The sequence below is a fragment of the Nicotiana sylvestris genome, chromosome 1 (genome assembly GCF_000393655.2).
Source record: "Nicotiana sylvestris chromosome 1, ASM39365v2, whole genome shotgun sequence".
Taxonomy (NCBI): Eukaryota; Viridiplantae; Streptophyta; class Magnoliopsida; order Solanales; family Solanaceae; genus Nicotiana; species Nicotiana sylvestris.
This window is the reverse complement of record NC_091057.1, coordinates 22,586,707-22,601,485: the sequence shown is the minus strand read 5'-3', so window position 1 is coordinate 22,601,485 and position 14,779 is coordinate 22,586,707. Positions and strand designations below refer to the sequence as shown.

The 14,779-nt window shown below is 35.2% G+C and overlaps 2 protein-coding genes across 3 annotated transcripts; one reads left to right on the top strand and one right to left on the bottom strand.

The window, feature by feature from the left end:
• Nucleotides 1-5,600: 5,600 nt before the first annotated feature.
• On the bottom strand, nt 5,601-6,448 carry LOC138891214 (uncharacterized). Its single transcript, XM_070174375.1, has 3 exons — nt 6,230-6,448; nt 5,959-6,089; nt 5,601-5,895 (listed from the first exon to the last, which is right to left on the bottom strand). Exons 1-3 carry the CDS (start codon nt 6,446-6,448, stop codon nt 5,601-5,603), a joined length of 645 nt encoding a protein of 214 aa, XP_070030476.1.
• A 3,339-nt stretch (nt 6,449-9,787) lies between these two features.
• On the top strand, nt 9,788-13,484 carry LOC104219218 (DNA-directed RNA polymerase III subunit 1-like). Of its 2 annotated transcripts, none has more exons than XM_070158538.1 (6): nt 9,788-10,001; nt 10,080-10,193; nt 10,291-10,388; nt 11,733-11,937; nt 12,037-12,907; nt 13,265-13,484. In XM_070158538.1, the coding sequence occupies exons 1-5, from the start codon at nt 9,870-9,872 to the stop codon at nt 12,235-12,237; spliced, it is 750 nt and encodes a 249-aa protein (XP_070014639.1). In that variant the 5' UTR covers nt 9,788-9,869; the 3' UTR covers nt 12,238-12,907; nt 13,265-13,484. The 2 variants fall into 2 exon arrangements, with proteins under 2 accessions (XP_070014639.1, XP_070014637.1); XM_070158536.1 differs by having other exon boundaries at nt 13,157-13,484.
• Nucleotides 13,485-14,779: the final 1,295 nt, after the last annotated feature.

Here is a 14,779-nt window from a genome sequence, read left to right as displayed (position 1 = left end):
TAATATTCTTGAAGTTAAGTACTCGTGGTAAGTATCTTTTAAAGTTAAGTACTCGTGGTAAGTTCACATGGGCCATTTAAAGTTAAGTACTCGTGGAAAGAACGTTGTTTCGGGTTGATTTTGAGCCTGTTCGAGGTAAGTATCTTGCCTAACCTTGTGTGTGGGACTTCCCCTTAGGAATTGAGTCTTCTATGCTAATTGTAGTCCATACATGCGAGGTGACGAGTGTGTGCTCGGACTTATTTGTGGGAAATTTGCCTCTAGGATTCTTAGGTCCTTATGTGGAAAGTATCCCGTTATGATTAGGTTTTCTAATTGCTTAAATTGACTCTATATGCTCCATATGACGTTGTTAGATTTCCTCTAATTCTTACTTGTTACATTGACCCTTAATTGCCTTAATTGAAGTGATTGCCTTCGTTATTGTTTTGATATGTCTTGATTGTGAGTTCCTCTATGACTTCGTGCAAAGAGGTTGCATGTCCAATTGTTGTGGTTACTGGTGTAGTTATCACGTGCTTATTATGTCTTGTTGTTTAGTTGAGGTTTTATTGTGAAGTTAATTGTTGGTACAAGTTTGGCTATAGCCGATTCCCTTGCCGGGACATATTTAATTCTTACTATTGGTTCCCTTGCCAGGACGTGTTTATTCTTGTTGTTGACTCCCATTCTGGAATTCTTTTGTGATTGGTGTTGATTTGTATATTGGGATCGGGTTGCACGCCACAACAATATTATATGTGATCGGGTTGCATGCCACAACATCATTACATGATTTGGATCGGGTTGCACGCCGCAATAATATTATATGATTTAGATCGGGTTGCACACCGCAGCAATATTATATGATTTGGATCGGGTTGCACACCTCAAAAATATTATATGTTTTGGACCAGGTTGCACGCCGCATCAATATTATATGATTTGGATCGTGTTGCACGCCGTAACATCACTATATGATTTGGATCGGGTTGCACGCCACAACAGTACTATATGATTGGGATCGGGTTGCACGCCGCAACATGAAAGAATAAAAGTGAATATTGATTTTTTGGTGAGAACGAGAGTAAAAGCATGAAGGGTGATGCCGTGCACTTTTTGCTGCTGTGTTTATTTGTTGTTATCAATTCAAATGTTTAAACTGTTTAATTCCTTTATTGTTGTGATCCTTTGTGTTAGAACCCACAATGTTTTCAAAACCTCACCGTATTTACATATATATATATATATACGTTCCAATACTTCAAACTTCAATAATTGTTACATCCTTAATTCAATCAGTTTCTCAATTATTTCCCCTTAAACGGTCTGAGGTTGTATTTTTCTTAAAAAGGAATTTCTACTAAATTTTAAGTTATTAACTCTCATGTTAAAAGTAATAATACATTCGATGTTGTATTTTAAATTAAAAGGGGTACTTTCTTTACTCAAAGGATTTCCAAAGAAATGACTTCATCTTTTTTCGCTGGCTTTCCTCATTAGCTTAGAAATTGTATTACTTATATTAGGTAAATATGACATCTTGGACATATTGAGTGCATTGTACGGACGTTATGTATTGTATAGCATGTGGATTTTGTTGTTAAAAGTGAAATGGAAAAAAATATGGGGACACAAGGTGCCATGTGCGTTGAAGGTTCGGAAGTTGAGATTATGATATGAGAAATCGAGGGTTGAGATGGTCAGGATTGTGTTCTAGACATGATGTGATTTATTTAGTTGACATTGACTTCTTTATTTGGATACATTCTTACTTATCTCTGTTCTTGTTATGTCAGTGTTGATTTACTTGGTTATCCAATTTACTTGGTTATCTAATTTACTTGGCTATCATTCGTTACTATCCATGTTCTCCCTATTATTTTTGTTCCTACTATTTGTATTTTTATTTCTCTCCGCTGTTGGTATTACCTCGTTATCTTTATCTCGATATTTTATTATCATATCTTGTTCATTCCATTTGACCAGTAGGTGTCTTGGTTGTTCCTCGTCACTACCCCACCGAAGTTAGTCTTGATACTTACTGGGCACCGCCGTGGTGTGCTCATACTACACTTCTTTACATTTTTGTATACAAATCCAGGTGTTCGATTAGTAGTAGCTGTGCGAGTCGTTGCGGTGGAGACTCAAGGTAAACCTACTATAGGGTTCGCAGGCCTCGTAGTCACCTTCATTTGTACTTATTTTCATTTGTTCCTTTTGTTTCAGAGCAGTGATGTATTTATTTGTATAACTACTCTTAGAAAGGCTTGTGACTTGTACCACCGATTTTAGGAATTATAATTTGTTCAGAGTAATTTAATTTAATGTTAGTAACTATCTATGTTTTTTCAGTTTATGTTAGGCTTACCTAGTTTAGAGACTAGGTGTCATCACGACTCCTTTGGAGGGATTTTTTGGTCGTGACAAGTTGGTATCATAGCTCTAGTTTCATGGGTGCTACGAGTCACAAGCAGGTTTAGTAGAGTCTTGCGGATCGGTACGGAGACGTCTGTACTTATCTTCGAGAGTCTACAGAAGTGTTAGGAAATTCCCCTTCTTTCATTTCTTATCGTGCGATATTGATTCAGCTAGAAGTATGTAACTTATGTTCCCTTACATCCACTTATTTATAATATTATGCTCTTAGCGTTCGCCACACGCCAGTGGTTTGCGATGCTACAGACGAGCTACGAAGGAGTCAGGGATGCTAACGCATTGCCTTGACGTGTTGTCCAGACTAAAGATACAGAGGTATTGAGAGACTAATAAAATATTAGTACAAGATGATGTTAATCGAGGAAGGTATGTATATTTTAATTAATTTTATTGTATTGCTTAAGATAGTTAAATAATATATTAATTGCTTGACCTGTTAATATATATTCTTATTAGATTTTACTAATCTTGGCAAAGAAGCTTCCACCGACGATGTTTGCTAGAGTTTGTTAGCTGCTATGTAACTTCTCCATGTTAAATAATATACTTGTAAAAGAATGTGATGTATTACAAAGTTCTTAATATTTTTCTTAATTTCTTCCATGTTTAAAGGTTAGGACTTTCAGCAAGGGATACCACAATTAAGGAATAATCATATTTAAAGCTCAAGGGAATGAAGTTCAAATTAATGGAAAACATAATTAGTCGTGATGATGTATTTTTTTTTATACCGTTCGAGCGTTGGTGGCATACATTTGATCCCTTACTTTAGTTTCGTTGCATGTGCTTGTTGACATAATTTTTATGTTATAAACGGTGTTCGTCTTATTTTAGCTTCTTTTGTCCATATTAGTTAGGCGTGTTTATAGCGATATACTTTCCGTGGAATCCCGCAAATTTTCTTATTGGTGTAATCGATAACCGAATCGATAAGCCCCAAAAATCGATAAATCGAAATCGAAAAAATCGAAACCTTATTGAAACGATAACGATAAGCATATGTACAAATCGATAATCGATAAGTAATTATCGATAAGGGTCAAAATTGAATCGATAAATCGAATGCATACCCCTAGTGTCCTATTTTGTTGTTGGAATATTCTGTAGTTTCTCTCTTGCCATATGTGATAAGTAGTACAAGCCAAGCTCACTCTATAGGTTTCTGCCAACGAGTTCTTTCCATTAGCTTGCATTCCAACACAACTAATCTCCTCCCTCCCCCAATAGGACCTTTTTCTAATGCCGAGCCACTTCAGAATATACATCCACACCTTCGCGGATGTGCAACAGTTGAAAAACAAATGTTGGTGACTCTCCTGTTCAACTTCACACATTGCACAAATAGTATCATTCCACATACCCCATTTTATTATCCTATCTTTGGTGTATAGCCTCTCTTGTATCGATGAGAACAATATGAATATCCATTTTGGGCTTGCTTAGGTGTTACAGATCAACTTCTTCCAGCTCACTTTAGGGAAGTTCCCCCCTAAGCATGTTATACATTCCCCTTATAAAGTACTCCCCATCTACCACAACATCTTCAATCTTCAAGGTTGCCTTCTCAAGATATTTCTTCACATTAATTATCTTTCGAATAGTCCACGAGGTATTCTTGGCATCCACATCACTTATATCCCTGCCTTTCACATAATAAATGTGCACCCACTTAATCCATAACTTGTCCTTTTTTTAGACAAGTTCAGTAATGTTTCAGGATTGCAGCTCTATTCCATACTTGCACATCAACGATATTTAGGCCCACAGTTGTCTTAGGTAAACACAATTGATTCCATGCCACCAAGGCCTTTTTCTTAGCTTCTGTATTTCCTGTCCAGAGGAAGGTTCTGCATACTGCTTCGACTTTGCTGATGACCTTCTTAGGCAACAGGAAAATCTGAGACCAGTAAGACTGAATTGCTATTAGCACACTTTTAATCAGTTGCAACCTCCCTGCATATGATGGAAACTCTTTACAGTCCAATTAGTTATTCTTCCGAGCATTTTATCAATCAATGGTTGGCAGTATGCTATAGCCAGTCTTTTGGAGCTTAATGGTACTCCAAGGTACTTGAAAGCCAAGGTACCAACAGAGAATCCAACTTGTTGTACTATCTCATGCTGCACATGGTTAGGCACTCCTCTAAAGTATATACTACTTTTGTTTATGTTAGCTATTAGTCCTGATGCCTTGGAAAATTATTGAAATTGATCAAATAATAGCTTGGCTGATACCACATCACCCCTGCATAACATGAGGCTGTCATAAGCAAAACCTAGTTGTATTATGCCCAGCTTTTCACATCTAGGATGATGATTGAAGTTTGGATTCCCCTTTAGTGTTCTAAGCAATCTAGTAAGATATTTCATGGCAAGTACAAATAAATATGGGAATAATGGATCACCCCGCCTGAGCCCCTTTTTGCCTCAAATGATTGTGTTGGATTTCCATTTATAACAATTGAATAGGAAACTTTTCTGATGCAGCTGCTAACCCATTTGATGAACCTTTCTGGAAAATTCATACTTGACAAGATCTGCTCCAGAAAAACCCATTCCAATGAGTCATAAGATTTTTACATATTCACTTTGATCACAATACTTTGTGACACTCCTTTTCTCTCGTATCCTTTAATGATTTCATCGCTTATAACCACATTATCATGTATCACCCTTCCATGAACAAAAGCATTTTGGGTGCAATCCACTAGGGAATCCATGAGTTGTTGTAGTTTGTTGGTAATCATTTTGGAGATGATTTTGTACAATGTTGTGCAGCAGGAGATTGGTCAATATTCTTTGATAGAGACAAGGTTCTTTACCTTAGGTATCAATGTTACTGAAGTCCAGCTTATAGGTCTATACATATCAGCTGTTTCAAAGTATCTAAGTACTTCAATTGTTACCTCCTCTCCCAGTATGTGCCATGTTTTCTTAAAGAATGTTGAGTTAAAACCATCACATTCTTGGGCTTTCAATGTGTTTATCCCTTCTGGTGCTTGATATACTTCTTTATTTGTGAATGGACTTACTAATTGAAGCTGTTGGGCTCTGTTCAGTTTTGGCCCTTCCTTCATGATGTTTGGGTTGATGCCAAGTAAGCAATTCTGGCTTGAGTCTAGTAGGCCTTTGTATAAGCCAATTATCTCTTATTTGATCTCCTCTGGCTTTTGCAATAACCTTCATGTTGTGGATTTAAGCTGCTTCATATAATTTTGTGCTCTTCTCCCCTTCATGTTAGCATAGAAATATGCTGTATTGGAATCACCCAGCTTGAGCCATTTGACCCTTGACTTTTGCCTATAAATGCTTTCTTCTATTATACTCCACTTTTCAAGTTGCTTCTTTAGTTCCTTATCCCCCTCATACTTTCCCGTAGAGTGGCTGATATCCCTCATTTGTGCTTGCAATTTGTTCAGCTTGTCCCTAATATTCTGAATTTTGTTCCACACTCCTATAAACTCCTCACTGTTTAATCTATTCAGGGCTCATTTAACAATCTTCAGCTTTAACCATATGCCCATCATGCTTTGTGTAGACCTTTGACTTGACCAGCCGCTTTTAACTATGTCTGCAAACTTAAGATGGTTTGCTAGACAATTCAGAAATCTAAAACAAAGGAGGCATGGATCCTTGATATGGACTTGCAGAGGAGGCATGGCATTCATCCACTGTGCATTTACTAATGCTTTGTCTATCTTACTATAAACATGGCCATTGGTCCATGTAAATGTTCTTCGAGTAGTTTGAAGTTCTGCAACCCACACTCTTCTGTGAACCTTCTAAAATCCCTGGTTTCATATTATTGTACCTCATTTCCTTGTGATCTATCCTTCACATATATAATTGAATTAAAGTCCCCCATTATCAACCAAGGGTGGATCATTAGCTCCTCTATTTCCTTTAGTTTCCTCCATAGTTCCCTCCTAGCCGGGATATTATACAACTCATACACTGCTAAAAAGTGAATGATTATATTAGTATGTCCATGCTGTATTATCCCATGAATGAGCTGATCATGGATCTCCATGACTATAAATTTGACTTCAGTAGCGACCCATATTATCCATATACAATCTCTAGTTGTATTAGATCCGTTGGTACACCATTCCCAGCCATAAGCTATTTTGTTTACTATCTTGGCAACCTTATTGCTATTAACTCTATGCTCTGAGATAGCTATTAAGTTTACTTTATTCTCCTTTAAAAACTCCTTCAACTCCTTTTGTTTGTATATTTTGTTTATTCCCCTAACATTCTATGTGACGATCTTCATGTGGAATGTTGAGATGGTTGGGGTCTTCATTCATTCTTACCACAACTACATTGCCCTTTATTATCTATTTCCCTTTGTGTGTTTGTGCATTAGTTTCTGATTAGTGGACCAAAATCATTGTTTGTAGGCACCCCGACTTGTTGCTATACTAACATTTTTATTGCCTTTGTTTGCAGACCTCATTCTTGCTTTTTGTCATCCTTCATCATCCTTGGGATCATGCTGTTGAGTTGGTCCAATACCCATTCCAATCCCCTATTTCTCCACTACCACCTGAGTCTATGATTTTTTGGTCTGCCATACCCATTGCTTGGTCTAATTCTTCTCTCTTGGCTTTTGGGTTTTTTCCTTTCTTGTCCTAGGTTGTTTATTTTTTGCAAATAGCCATGTTTATAGTAATCCATCTCAATCCATCTTTTACTTGAAGGACAACAATCCATTTATACATGTTATGTCATTTCATGAAAAGTTAGATTTCAGGCAATGGAAGGCAGCTTGATTGTCACATATTAGCTTCACTTGTTTGACTTCACTTCACCATAATTATTGGAGAAATTGTTTCTACTATATTAGCTTACAAGTTATAATTACCATCACTATATTTCTACACAATATCTAGTGGATAACGTTTCTCTTATCTCATTGAGAACTTGTTTAATTCGCATAAGAATATCCAACAATGTATGTGTTGATGGTCTCATATTTACCTTAGGGAATACGTTGTTGTTTCCTTATATGATCTTAGGTTAAGTTAGGCTTACGGTTCATTTCATTAACATATGTTAGAGACAGATACACTCAAGCGTTGGGTTTTATTTAATAAGATAAAGAGGTTTGAATGAAAATGGAGGGAAAAGAATTGGAGGGAAATGAAAAACTTGAAATGTTCCTTTTGTTAAGGCATTTTGTTATGCTTATATAGAGAAGCATATCTTCTACCTCTTAAAAAGTTGAGAAGAATTGGTGCCTCGCGTCATTGCGCTCGCTCGGCTTTAGATTTGGATTTGGTCAAATGATCTAATTGATTGATATATTTTTTGGACCAAATTTATTAATTTCCTTTTTCCTATAATTACTCATGCAAATTTTTAAAAGTAAAATTTGCGGTATAAATTTATTTTAATTTTTTTCCAAACGTCAAATTTGCGACCAAACAATTCACTTAACATAAACTTGATTAATTTATGTCAAAAAAAATACCTTGTCAAACGAACAGGTATCTTGGCACATGTTGAACCCAAACCATTGGCTATAAATGCGGAGGGCTAGCCTAATTTTTCATACACTAAACATCGAAAAATCTGCATATATTTTCTCCTCTTTTCTATGCATTTATGCATAGTTTTCAAATGAAAAAGTAAGTGTCTAGTGTGATTTCCAGCCGTTTGTTAAGTTCACTGTAATTTATATTGCCGATACTACAAAATACTTGTTCCATTTTATCCTAGGAGAAATTAATCCGAAAATTTTGAGAAACAACGAGGGGATTAAATTCTTTAAAAAAACACAACTTTCTGTAAGTCTTGGAACTTTATTTTTTTCGATTCAGTTTCTAATTTGTTCATCTAACTTTTTTAGTTTCTGATTGTGAACACAAATTACTAATATCAAGTTCTTGGTACTAATCTTGGGCCCAAGTGTTCCACGTTGATTGTATTTTTTTATAGAGAAATTTTCATAAAGCACTATCTTTTGGTAGTAATTAGTCATCTATAGATACCATTTGCTATATTACGGATTATAGATACCTTTTATGTGGTTATAAGATGTATTTGATGTATTTAAGCTATTGTATTCATGAATACAGTAGCAAAAATAGGCGTGAATCAGGGAAGTCCAGCTAATCAGTTGTTGTATTCGAGTGTATTCGACTGTATTCATGGAGTGAAACATGGGATTACAGCTGGACAGATTATTGTATTCGACTGTATTCACGGCGTGAAATAAGGGATTACACTATTTTTAAAACAGAAAGTGAATCAATTAACATACTAGACTCCTAATATAATTCCGGTAAGAACTCAAGTTTTAACTTTGGTATAACTCATGCAACATTTTCAACTTTCTATATAACTTATTTAGCATTTACGTGTTCTGGAAAATATGAAGTTCATTAAAAGCTACTTAAAATCTGTAAAATATTATGCATAATGTTAAAAATATTCCTTGCCCTGTTTAGAGCAATATATTTTGATCCCTGCCATTAGGGGTGTCAATGGATATTCGAAAACCGACTAAACCGTACCGCACCGAACCAATTTTTAGGTTTCTTTTTAAGAAACTGTAGGTTTTTATATAAATCTATAACCGCACCGATAACTAGGGTAGGTTTTTTACCGAATAAATTTTACATGTAGAAAATATATTTATTTATTAAGTTTAAAAATAATAATGTATTAAATTTTCTTTGAGCCTTGTAATTATGAAAACTATTACAAACCAACAAGTAATTAAACTCAAAATACTAATTCCTAAAACCTATTATGCTACTTCTACTTAAACTAAGTTATTTCAAGTATCTTTATTAGCAAGACACAAAGTATTCTAGCGATTATGAGTAGCAAACTACAATGTATTGAATATGTTTCCTTTCATATAATTTAGATTTATCTTTTTGAATATTTAATCTTCTATAGACTTTATTCTTGAGTCTCAGCTTTGTATATCTTTCAACTCGTGTGATTAATATTTTCTTTGCCTTTGTTTGATTTCTTTTACGCTGTTGTAGAATAGTTGATGGATCTATACTCTAGCCATCTTTTTTTTTAATTCATCACCCTTTAAATAGTAAAAATGTCTAGAGAGTTTTGCTAAGTACTATAAAAGAACGTATGTTATTGTAATTCTACTTCTACTGGTGAATTTTACATGATATTAAAAACAATACCGAAAATTAACCGAACCATACCGATACCGAAGAGAAACCGACATGATTGAGACGGTTTTGAAAAGTCTAATTTTGGTTATACATAATAAAATAACCGAAAAATTGGTATGGTACAAATTTTATAAAATAACCAACCGAACCGAACCATTGACACCCCTACCTGCCATTTCTTCTTCCACTCAAACCTCCTTGATTAATTTGTGAAGCTCTCATAATGACATTGAACTAAGTACTTTGTGAGTTGAACATTTATTTTCTGTGCAGGTGGCTAAAAGTGTAAAGATTGTGATGGCATCTCGATTAGCATCAATTGCTATTACGCTAGATATGGAGACAATTCAGGTGTCACAACTGTGTATTGATGCTTATATTGTCAAGCAGTCGATTTTGCAGACCCCAAAAATAAAATTGAAAGAACAGGTGAGAAAGGTTGTGTTTCTGGTTCGGCTGCTTATCTATTAATTATATCTTATTGGGGAAAATTCCTATTTTCTGCAGCAAGTAAAAGTTTTGAACCCCAGGAAGCTAGAAGTTTTTCCTCAGGCTAATAAAGATAAACTGCATTTTGAACTTCACCGGTTGAAAAATAAGCTTCCTTTTGTTGTTGTGAAGGTATGACAATTATCAACACTAAAATCAAACTAAATTTGTGGGTTTTTGTCCGAACTACTCTGTTCACTTCAACTTGTAAATCTTGTCGGGATGTCAGGGTATTACTACGGTTCAAAGAGCTGTGGTGAACAAAGAACAAGAAAGAGATCGTAAGAGTGATGTCAAAGGAGAAACATATGAGTTGCTTGTTGAAGGGTAAGTTTTATGTACGGCTTCCGCATTCTACATCATTTGGTTGTGCTCTGTTTGGTGTGGCAAGCCTGTTATTCACTACAATATTCTGATAACTAGATGTATTCAAGATCTCAGAACTTATTTCTCTTTTCGGAAGAGAGATCCCAAAAGTTATTTCGCTTTCACATACCTTATTCTTTTTTGTTAAATTAAAGAATAACCTAAGAGGAGGGCTAGTTAGGTTATCGAAAACGTTGCACCAATCTAGAGAATTTGAAACCTCCTTCTCAAACAATTGCTTAAAGTGAAGTAGATTAGAACTTGGGTCAATCTTAGTCTTTTAACCTCCTTTTGGACAGGCCAGGGTAGTCTCGGACTGATAATGGCCCCTTACCAAATTGATTATCTTCAATTATTTATAGCTCTAACATTAGATATTCATCTAATTGTATCTATCAAAATAAATTGGTAAATCTTAATTTTAAAAGTATATTCATTAGCAAACATAGTGTATTTAACTAGTCAATGGCTACAAATACACATTAAAATCCAGTAAAGTTGTTGCAAATTTTTCTGTTATTTTTTCTTTGGGACCTGCATACGCATGCTATGTTTGCAATTAATGATTTAGACATAGTCTAAATATCATAACAATACACCAAACTAATTCAAAAATTAAATGCAATTATGATCTCAACTATATGAAAGAAGACAAAAAACTGTAACTGCGGGCTGCATTTTATGTCTATGCAGGCAGTGTAAGGCTGTCGGCTGTTACATGAAAATTAATGTTCTACCAAGATTCTGGAGGCTCTGATACCATATTGAAGCGTCTCACCTACCTCATCTAAAAGTTTAAGTTGTTAGAAAGAAGGAGCACTGTAAAATATTTATTTATCTATGTAAGTTTAGGTCTGTTACATTTTTAAAAATCAAATAAGGAATAACTTTGAAATTTATCTTTTCAATTGGAAAAAAGTAATTAATGGAACAATTTGAATCACAAGATCATGATTTGGAGATGTTTTGGGGCTGGTTTGTTGCAGTTAGATCATTAAAAAGAATTTGAAAGGATTATAAAGTATGTGCAGAAAATCTGTATTTGTTTCTTTGATTGAGAGGTTAACTGGAAGGCTAGCAACTCATCTGATCAAATTTATTTCAAAATAATATTGTCTAATATAGTTTCGAGGATCTTGTGAAGAAGTGTACAAGAGAATAACAGTCCTACCTTACTGTTTTGGTTCAATTTTCAGCAGCTTGGGCTTTTGGTTTTCTTTTCTGTGACTCCATGATCCAGTTAGTTCTTGCAATAAAATAGAAGTCCTTCCACACGATACCTGATTTGCTCTTTCCTTTCTGCAGTACCGGTCTCCTAGCCGTAATGGGCATTGACGGAGTTGATGGGCGTAATACAAAGAGTAATCATATAATGGAGGTGCAACAAAGACTAGGCATTGAAGCAGCAATGATCTCTATAATTGATGAGATTAACTATACCATGTCAAGTCATGGAATGACAATAGACTTGCGGCACATGATGCTTCTAGCAGATCTGATGACATATAAGGTAGTTCTCCTGGAAAATTTTCCTCAACCAAAAACATGTTGGATTCCTTTAATGTCCGATTAACAAGTTTAATGGACACTCTTTTTTTTTCTATCATAGGGTGAAGTTCTGGGAATAACCAGACATGGCGTTCAGAAAATAAAAGATAGCGTACTGATGTTAGCCTCATTTGAGAAGACAACCGACCACCTGTTTAATGCATCTGTAAATGGAAGGGATGATAAGATAGGAGTTAGCGAATGCATCATCATGGGCATACCAATGCAGATAGGCACTGGGATGTTTAAACTTCGGCAATGATATGTGTTTGATATTTTGGCATGAAAATTTTAATCTTGAACCTTAACGTATCTTATATGTATGTCGTAATTATTTGAATAAGCTAATCATCAGAAGCTCCAAAGGGAGAAAATTGATTAATCTACACAACCTTTAAGGTCTTATTGCTAGATCAGAGAAGTAATATTCTGAGGAATGGTTTCTTTTCATAAAATAATCTAGAGGAATGATTTTCTAGCTTGTTCCAATTACCTGGAGTTATTGTAGTAGCTCCTAAATTCTAGCTGCATATTAAAGTGTCTTTTCCATCTGTGGTGAATCTCTAAAATCCAATGAAATCCAAACGTCTGCTTTGGTAGGATACTTCCAGAATAACTTGGCTATTTTGATCCCTCTACTTATCATATTTTATCCTTTATTCCTGCCCTCTTCTCTTGTCATTCTTGTGAATGTCTTTATAGTTTGATGTTCTTCGTACAGTCCAAGTTAACTAATCCCTTGTTTCCCTGTGTTTTGTCTTTCCTTTGTCTATGCCAGTGTTCAGCAGGTTGAGCTGAATTATCAATCAGAACCTATGTTATCCTAGGGCTTCTAAATGAATTTGTCTGGTTCTGCAAAGTTAATATTTTGTCAATGCCTCAATGGCATTTGGGAGGCGCTGCTGAATTCTCTTCGAAGGATAATGGCAGAGGTAAAGATGAATTTAATATGAGGAGAATATGCACTCTTTTTGTGGCTTGATATTTCAATGCAGCTGCTTGTTTTCTTCTTCCATTGCATATTGTGCATCAAAATTTATTTTTATAGTTCCTAATCTGTGAACTATTCTTCAAAATGCTTTAATGGATAGCATTTTCAGATTTCTCCCCTTTTTCCTTCTACTTACTGTTTTTCCTTCTATTTTTCATGGGGCACCCACTCTCGGGTTTGGGGGAGGAAGGAATTGGAAAAGCTGGAGCATTGTCAGATGTTATTGGATATTAATTTGGTGCTACTTTTCTTGATTTAACCATCTTACCTTTTATCTTCTTTGGCACTGATTGTACAGGTAGACGACTTACAATATTTTCTTCGTGTGGCGTGATATGCAGATTCTAGCATTGACCATGCAACATCAGGTGAATTTTAAAAGAAATCGTCGAAGGAGGCAGTCTTACCAACACCTGGAAGATTGGTTTCACCAACCTTATAACGTAGAAAGTTACTTTGGCCCCTGTTGGTAATCATGTTTACGGGTGACATTGTTTTCATCTTTATTTAAGGCAAAACGTAATTTCGGGAGTCCCTCCTCCAGCCTATGGTAACACATCCTTATGTTACTCCATGGTTGCTGATGCAGATTTTGTTAGTATTTTTTATGATGCATTTGCAAAAAGTCTTGGCATATTGGTAACTCATATTGGGAATCTTCCCTCAGGGAGTTGCAGAATGTCTAGCTATCCAACCATTTGTTAGAGGAATAGGAGTAGTGTACAGTCTGTGAAGCAATAGAAGCAAATTAGGAAATTTGAATTATAATTTTCGGAAGTGGAATTTATGCTTTTGGCATAAATTTCCTAGTTTACGTTTATTTAGAGTCAAGATAGAAAAGTAACTTGTGAGAAAGGGAATTGCACTTTTTGTTTCTGGAGTTCACCATTTCTGGACTTTAAATCTGGGGCAAGACTTTTCACATGTTTGAAGAGGTCAATGATGTACCTGTCACTTTAATAGATGTGTTCTGGTCCGCAAAAGGTTCCTTCTTTTTACAATGTCAAGGTAATGTAAATTGATTCTTTTGGCGTTCCATAACATTATATTTTTTTCTACAACATTGCTATTAGAGAGTGTGTGTGTTGTGTGTAAAATGGTAGTCGCTACCTTTTTGGCTGAACCAATTGTTGGCGATGTTTTTTTCCCTTTCTTGGACTGTAAAATGGTAGTCGCCATGTTTATAGTAATCCATCTCAATCCATCTTTTACTTGAAGGACAACAATCCATTTATACATGTTTTGTCATTTCATGAAAAGTTAGATGTCAGGCAATGGGAAGGCAGCTTGATTGTCACATATTAGCTTCACTTGTTTGACTTCTCTTCACCATAATTATTGGAGAAATTGTTTCAACTATATTAGCTTACAAGTTATAATTACCATCACTATATTTCTACACAATATCTAGTGGATAACGTTTCTCTTATCTCATTGAGAACTTGTTTAATTCGCATAAGAATATCCAACAATGTATGTGTTGATGGTCTCATATTTACCGTAGGGAATGCGTTGTTGTTTCCTTATATGATCTTAGGTTAAGTTAGGCTTAAGGTTCATTTCATTAACATATGTTAGAGACAGATACACTCAAGCGTTGAGTTTTATTTAATAAGATAAAGAGGTTTGAATGAAAATGGAGGGAAATGAAAAACTTGAAATGTTCCTTTTGTTAAGGCATTTTGTTATGCTTATATAGAGAAGCATATCTTCTACCTCTTAAAAAGTTGAGAAGAATTGGTGCCTCGCGTCATTGCGCTCGCTCGGCTTTAGATTTGGATTTGGTCAAATGATCTAATTGATTGATATATTT